Raw genomic sequence first — 7,959 nt, forward strand, 5'->3', positions numbered from 1 at the left:
CTTCAGGATTTCCCTTTAATCCCATTTATATTATGAAGAGCAATCAATATACCTAAAATGAAATTGCACGAAACCAAGCCTTCACACAGATTTTCCTGCTTGCGGGCGAGAAATGATCAGACTAAATGCAATACATAATAAAAAATAATAATAATTGCTAGCTAGCTTAATTTCAGCAGATTGCAAATGCAAATATGTCAACCATGTGCAGTCAAGACATCTTGATTAGTTTGATGCTGTCTTCCTAGTCTCTCTAAAGCACGTTACTGCAAAGACTTTCCATTCCTAAAGAAAACACATAGAGGGTAGACTTCTTAAATCTTAATGTTGGGAAGGATCAAATTCTCATATCAGCAAACGGTGTGTATTCAATATTAGAGGTTGGCAAAGGGATTCACCATTATAAACCAGGGTTTTATAAAAGATCATTGAACTCTCCTGAGGAAAGGATTAAAACAGATTACGATAGATTTTGATATAAATTACTTCTATAGAATTATTTTTGAACTACAAATAATCACGCACCAATTACATCAACAATGCATCCAATCAGTTTTATGTGGGATTTACAACCATTTCAGTCCCAACAAAAATAAATTTATGAACTGATGAACAAAAGATTTGACCCTCAAGAAAACCTACAAGTCAAAGAAATTGCAGATTTCAGCTCGAGTTTGCTACATTTAAACTATACACATCGAAGTCTCAATCTTCTAGAACGCTGAATGAAGTATTTCTTGATCATATGGACATATAAGTGGCGATTACAAAGTAACCCAACACAAGGTTGAACAACATTTGTTGGTTTGACATGCCATCAATCATCAAAGTTCTGAACATCTAGAGATTACAGTAACTCTCTTAATTCCAGTCATTCAGTAACATAATTTACCTCACTAAGCACGAGGCCAGAGGGTGTGAAGATGATCCTGAAACAAAATTACATGGCATAACTTGCAGCCAAGCCTTTCATAGGGTATATTCTAATCTCCAATTTCAAGAAGAAAATCCACTCGGTACAGTCAACTCACTGATGCGTCCCACGGCTGCTGCTGCTTTCCTCTCCAATTGAAACGGTGGCAAGGGACTTGGAAGCCCACACTCTAGCATTCATTGCTCCTTCCTGCAGATTACTTCTCTTGTACGGCTCTTTCAAGCAGTTAAATGACTGTGTTAGCCGCTTCAAATAAATCAAAGGATGTTCCAACAAGCTCCCTATTCTAATATTTTGGATGACCCTTCTCCAAGCATATTGAATACATATAAGCAGCGTAGGTAAAAACAAGTATAGTAATCTCAAAACCACAAATGTAATGGCCAGAGCCAAATAAGTTTCCTGACGTAGTAAATTGTCTGGAGATCTAGCCCGTGAAAATGGAGAACTTTCTGGCTCAGTGTTACCATGACTCTCATTGGCAGATGAATGACCAATTTTCTCAAGTGATAGTTGATCAAGTGAATCAATCCTAATCCCTACAATGACAGCCAAATAATAAACTTACAAGAAAATAAGAAAAACAAAATTGTGATACAGCATGCATGGCAAAGAAAATGAGGAAAGCAATGTGTTACTGCATAACAAGATTACAAAATTCTCAGTTTGTTAGGCCAAACAATTTAAATGAGGTAATGTCTTTATTGAGACAACTAAAATCATTTACTATAAAACGCTACACTTGGATATTAAACAAAAGAATTTTCATGGCGTAATTTTTAGCTAAAAACAGAAAATCCAAAATTTCTCCCCAAGTGCAAACTTTTAAAATTCACAACTTCTCACTCCTCTCTTAAGAACTCAATGATGTGTTTCCAACTTCCAAATCAAAAAATAATGCTCTTTCTTCTCGGTTCTTACTAAGACTATAGCAGTGTATATCAGCATATTTTCACTAAATACCAACTTCCTCACTAAATGCACACTCTAGCAAACCTCCACGAACTCAGGGCTTCTATAGGTAGGTTCAGTTTCAGAATAACCAGGGTTGAGAGCACCATGTTTTGTTTCGGTTCTTGTTCTATTTTATCTTATTATTCTTTGAGCAAGAAAGTCCAAGTTCTGTCGTGGGGAAATGAGTGGTGTAGGATGATGGTATCCCAGGCTAATTTTGTAATTTTTGCTGGTGCAAAATCGAGGATTTTGCAGGGTTTCGCAATTTGGGAGATAAACCATGGATTATACTGAGCTCTGTGAACTTGACCACATAGGAGACAAAATTTGCTTGATGTAATCCTATCCCAATAGGAAAGTCATTAATTTGAGCTCTTGGATTATCCCCATAGTCTTGATTGAGCACGCCCAAGGCTATATTATCTCTAATTGCATGCTTTTAGCGGATCATATAGTCTTGATTGAGGAATCAAGGGAAGCAATTATCAGTAAGCTTGAACTCTGGAGGCAGACTTTGGAAGCAAAGGGTTTACACTTACGTAGGAGTAACTCAGAGTATATATACATAGCAATTTTAGCAAGAGAAGAGACACGACAAGAGAAGAGACAATTTTGGATCAAAAGTAAAATTAGGAGAAGACGTCTACCGCGGTCGTACCACAGATTACTAAGTTAAATATTTGGGATCAATCATACGAGATAATGGAGAATTTAATGAGGATGTCACATATAGAATACAAGTGGGATGACTTAAATGAAGAAAGGCGTTAAGGGTTATTTCACTTATTTGTGATCACAAAGTACCTACTAAACTCAAAGGTGGGTTTTATCGTACAGTTATACATCCAACTATATGATAGTATATGTTGAACTTTAAAGGGACAACATGAAAGAAAAGAGGGAGTAGCATAAATGAGAATGTTAAAATGGATGTATGGTCATACAATAAATGATAGAATACGTAATGACTATATATCAGAAAAGATTGGAGTGGCATCCATTGAGGAAAAGATGATAGAAAACCGGTTAAGATAGTTTGGGCATGCACAAAAAGGACCACAAGAGGCACTAATTAGAAAAGTAGATTGCATGATTTTTAGTCTAGTGAAAAGGAGAAAAGAGAGACCAAAAAGGACATTGGAGGAAATCATTAAGGGAGATCTCATGCTAAATAATATTTCTGAAACTTAGTTTTTTAAATGTGCTAAATGACGTCGTGTGATCCATGTAGCCAACCTCACCTAATGGGATAAGGATTTGTTGTTGTTTATGTTTTGAAAGCTTTACAAATGGACTGAGCACTATGATCAAATTTAAACTCCGCGAGTTGAATGAGTTACTTGTGAGAATCTCAAGCAAAAGTTGCAATTACAGTTGATTTACATGAACAAAAATCAAGATAACAACACACAAATCCCAATGCTAGGATATGGAGTGGAAAAGGAAAAGCATGCCTTACCAGTAACATCATTATAGAAACCAATGAGCGAGCCAAATCTCCGAGACCCATGATACCGGACACGCATGGTAGAATTCAAAATGAACAGTGTAGGGACACTATGGACACCATATTTGGACAGTATGCTGCAAGAATTGGATTGGTGTTTAATTGAAAGAATTCATACACAAAAATAAAATTTAAAAAAAATTAATTTTCTCAGAAAACACATTCCACAAACCTCGGCCAAACTGATGATTCTTCAATGGCAAGATGAGTAATGGAAGGGTACAGCGCAGAAAGGATGGAGAAAACTGGTCTAAACACCCGCGAGAAAGGGCACCAGGATGCATAGAAGAGCACAGCCACATACTCATGATTATTCTTGTGAACCATATTCAACGCCTTATGCAAAAAAAACTCATCTCCCTGCATATCACCAATGCACAGCTTTAAAAAAAAACATATTGCAGTAATCACAATCTCACATCACACAATCTAAATTTGGCGCATCAGCTCCACCGGGAGCTACAGAAGGTGGAGGCAAACATAGTCAACTCCGAATTCTTGAGGCTTCTAATCCCAAGAAGATCAAAACTTTAATCCCAAAATTACAATTATATATATTTTTTATAAAGAAATTAGAATAATATAAGAGAGAGAAGAAAAAGAAAGTGATTACCTCGGTGACGGCAATGGATCCAAGAGAATTGGGAAGGGAGCAGGTGGAATCTGAAAACCCTAAGATGAAATCGAGAAGGGGGCGAGCGGGACAGATGGCGGTGGTGGAGGAGAGAGAAACCCTATTATGATGAGCTTGAGCGGTGCATGAGAGGGTCCCACAGAGCAATATGGCGAACACGATCTCCGATCCCCAAACCATAATCCTCATCCCTTTCCTCTTACCCTTTTGCGTCGCTCAATTGGGCACCAGAACAGCGAAATCCAAATGGAAACCCTAATTCAGAAGCATGGGTGACGTGCCCCAACCTTAGGGGACATTTGTTTTATTTGTTTGTGTTTTTTTTAGTTTTAAATTAGGTTAGGGAAGGAGAGGAAGGTGAAGAGGTTACGGGTATCAGTTGGGGTGGGTGAGAGAGTGATCGGTGGTGCTGGCGGTAGCGGTGGCGGGAATGGGAATGGCACACACAACGCAACACAACACAACAGATGAAATGAATGATGATGCAACTTTAACTCTTGTTTTTGTTGCTTCATCGCCTTTGCGTTCGACAGTACAAACGATTTGGTTGGTTTTCAGTCTTCCACTTTCCTTTTTTTTTTATTCTTTCCAAACTCTCCAAAATCATTTCATTAATTTTTTCTACTTCTACTTTTAACTATTTTTTTCCTTTTGTAACCTTTTAATGATATATTGATGATTGCTTATATGAGTTGATTTAGATGATAGGTTGTATTTAAATTTAATATTTATTCATGAAATAAATATTAAAATTTTATATATTTTTAATAAATATCAAATATGTAAGATTTAATTGTGAAAATATGAAAATAAGAGAACAGTTAGTAACAACTATTAAATCAAATATGAGAACATGAGATATATGATTGATGTTACTTTCATTCAAAAAAAATGATTTGTTGTATTTATGTAAGATTGGCATGAGTTGAAGAAAGACACTCATGAAGTCATGGATGGAAAATTGAAGTAATTAGCCTTGAAGAATGATTCATATGTTTGGCTATAGCTTATTGCATAAAGAATAAAGGTCTCTTATCTACTTTTACTATAGAGAAACTCATTCATTTTACTTTTAATTAGGAAGATGGCCATCATTTTAGATAACCTAACATCTCTTTTGTATTTATTAATCTAATATGAATTGTGTTTATAAATGTCTATATATCAATTATTACTGTACATACATATTAGAGTTACTTAGGTAATCATTTTAAAAGCTCTCATGAAAATTTTTATGACTCAAGGTAAGAGAAACACATATTTTTGTTGGTTACAAAATATTGAGATATACATTTGAGACCAACACTTTAAAAAAAAAACACATCCTATTCAACATCGGTTGACCACCGATGTAAAATGTGATTTTCCACCAATGTTGAAATCGCGTTTTCTAGTAATGTGGATTGCACGATTTTTCTAACATATGTCAATGTTTCATTATTAGATCTATTTTGCAACCTCTAAACATGTGGTAAGAATGCATGGGGTGTAATTGCCTTAACATACCTATAAGAGCACTTTGATGATTACTGGTATGCATCATATGCACTAAGATGGAAGGGCTATATTACTTTTCTACAGATACCAAAGTCTGTATTTCATTTTCTTTAACTTTGTTGTTTACTTATGATGATGCAATTAATCATGTTAATTATGTGAAAGGCATGGAACACCTCGTGGGCTGACATTAAGGAAAATAAGTTTTGAAATATTAATTTTGAACACCTCGTGAAAGGCATTATTTGTCCACGTGATTCTATCTTCATTTGATTTTGAACATATTAATTTTGAAATTTGCAAATAATTATTTTTTAATCTTTTGTTTTAAAACATAGACGATTCTATCTACATTATTATTTAAGTTTATCGCATCATTTATTATTTCATATTTTGCATTATTTTATAATTGTTAAATAACTCAGCGATTCTTATATTAACCGCATAATCTTTCTTATTTGAATTTAACAATCTATTTTACAATTATATATATAGATATATATATTTTAAGGCAGGGCAAATAACCTTTTATACTATATAATTATGTTATTTTCCTGTAATTATATCTCAGAAATTTTGGATCCTAACTCATAAGCATTGAATTGTATACGCGTAATCTATCCATTACGAGGGTCTCACATCGATTTTATGCCTATCACCTTAGCGTAACGACAATCTAGGTGTTTAATACCTCATTAAACACACTAGATACCATGATTGTTATCTCAGAATCTACTATTAGACATTATTGTATGACAGAGATGGTGGGTAATGGCAATCAAGGTTAGTTAGAATTCGACCATGAAGATATAAAGGTCAAAGTTTGATATAAATAGTAGGTCGACGGTCTGAGGGACAAGGACGTATGTCTGCTGTGGGTTGATTTTTTTTTTTTTTTTTATATAGTATAAGTGATTTTAATTTTTATTTTAGAGATAGGGTAATGATAATATTAAAGTATTATATCTTTTTTCATAATTTTGATAAGATACTTAATTATTCTTTATAGTTGTCATTGTAAAGATAGTGATTTATTTTAATTTCTAAGATAAATATAAATGATTGCATTTACATTCAAATACTGATTTAAATTTAAAAGTTATTTATCATAATCCTTGACAAGCTTGTGAACTTAATATAAAAAAATAGACAGCTTCAGTTTTGAAACATGCAAATTATTATTCTCTTTTTCTATCATAATTTTACATATATATTTCTTTGTTGTTTTTCTCCCTTTATTTTTGTCTTCTTATTAGCATTGTGTTGCGAGTATGTTTAACTTGAGGGTAAATCTAAACACGCTCATGTTAAAACTTTGAGAAAACAAATAAATTTAGTTAAGTCAATTTGAGTATTTGTTTTTTTGTTAAAATTATTTTTAATGTGCTAAAATAATGTTTGTTATACCAATTTTTGTTTTTTAAAATTTTTATTTTGAACAAAATAACTAAAAGGTTTAATATAAATTCAGTTATAAATAATTTTTGTGTCATGCAGAAGAGATGTTTTGATAAATTATTTATATAGTCAATATTTTGGAATATATAACTATTAATATTTTATATGAAAATTAATATATATTTATTAAATTATTCATGTTGACTGAAAAATATTTATTAATTAAAATTTAATTTTATATTTGACCCCTATTAGGGGAGCCTAACTCCGTCCCTATGAAAGATACCCAACTCTTCAATTTTGGGTATATAAACATGAATAAACTTAAAGTAGACGATGTCTAGGGTCGAAAGTAAACGAAAGTTTTACATTTTCAAAAGTAAGCAATGTGAATCGTCCGATTAGTGAAAAGCAAATCTAACGGTCCTTATTTTTTCTTTGCTACCGGTAGTAAATGGATGCCTCGAGTTATGTGTCTGCTATCCCCCCACGCGCGATTGAATTTCGAAAGCATCCCTCAACTACTTTTCTGCTTTCCCCGACATACATTACCATAGCTATGTGTCTGGTTTTTCCAGCATACAGTACCATAGGTCGCGATTTTGCGATTCAAGCTCAGGAGGCGCAGAGTTGTGTGTGAGGTTTCTCTGTTTTGCCATTGAAGGTTAGCCCCGCATACCCTGGCAGAGGTGGGGATTGAAGCAGATGTTGTTTTCATTCAGTACTATTGAGTAGAGTAGTAGAGCATTGTCTTCGTCGTGGTAAAACCATCGAAGCAGAGCGTTGAGCATGATTGGAACAGAGGAGTAAAGAAAGGCGAGGTTTGTGGAGCTTCTGGGGCAGATCTACAATGAACGTTGTCCCTATCGTCGTAGGTGAATGATCTCGATAAGGGTATGTTAGTTTTTGTTTGTTCAGACTTGGTTGACGACGGTATGGTTGCAGACGCCGACCGATTTTTGTTATTACGGTTTTTGTTCGGTTGAGTTGTCCCTTATATTGAAGTGGTTGTTATTATGGTTTTTTGATTGATGT

General features: G+C 34.1%; 1 protein-coding gene across 1 annotated transcript; it reads right to left on the minus strand.

Moving 5' to 3' along the window:
• Positions 1–528: 528 nt before the first annotated feature.
• Positions 529–4,580, minus strand: LOC100814500 (5'-adenylylsulfate reductase-like 4). Its single transcript, XM_041015134.1, has 4 exons — positions 4,009–4,580; positions 3,568–3,755; positions 3,348–3,472; positions 529–1,473 (listed from the first exon to the last, which is right to left on the minus strand). Exons 1-4 carry the CDS (start codon positions 4,216–4,218, stop codon positions 1,028–1,030), a joined length of 969 nt encoding a protein of 322 aa, XP_040871068.1. The 5' UTR covers positions 4,219–4,580; the 3' UTR covers positions 529–1,027.
• Positions 4,581–7,959: the final 3,379 nt, after the last annotated feature.

The sequence above is a fragment of the Glycine max genome, chromosome 4, assembly GCF_000004515.6.
Source record: "Glycine max cultivar Williams 82 chromosome 4, Glycine_max_v4.0, whole genome shotgun sequence".
Taxonomy (NCBI): domain Eukaryota; kingdom Viridiplantae; phylum Streptophyta; class Magnoliopsida; order Fabales; family Fabaceae; genus Glycine; species Glycine max.

Bases quoted from the DNA above. Each gene is read 5' to 3' on its own strand.
- LOC100814500 (XM_041015134.1), bottom strand. From the start codon at position 4,218: ATGAGGATTATGGTTTGGGGATCGGAGATCGTGTTCGCCATATTGCTC. The intron at 3,756-4,008 runs GTAATCACTTTC...GGTGATATGCAG, and splicing joins GATCCATTGCCGTCACCGAG to GGAGATGAGTTTTTTTTGCA. The intron at 3,473-3,567 runs GTTTGTGGAATG...CAATTCTTGCAG, and splicing joins GAATCATCAGTTTGGCCGAG to CATACTGTCCAAATATGGTG.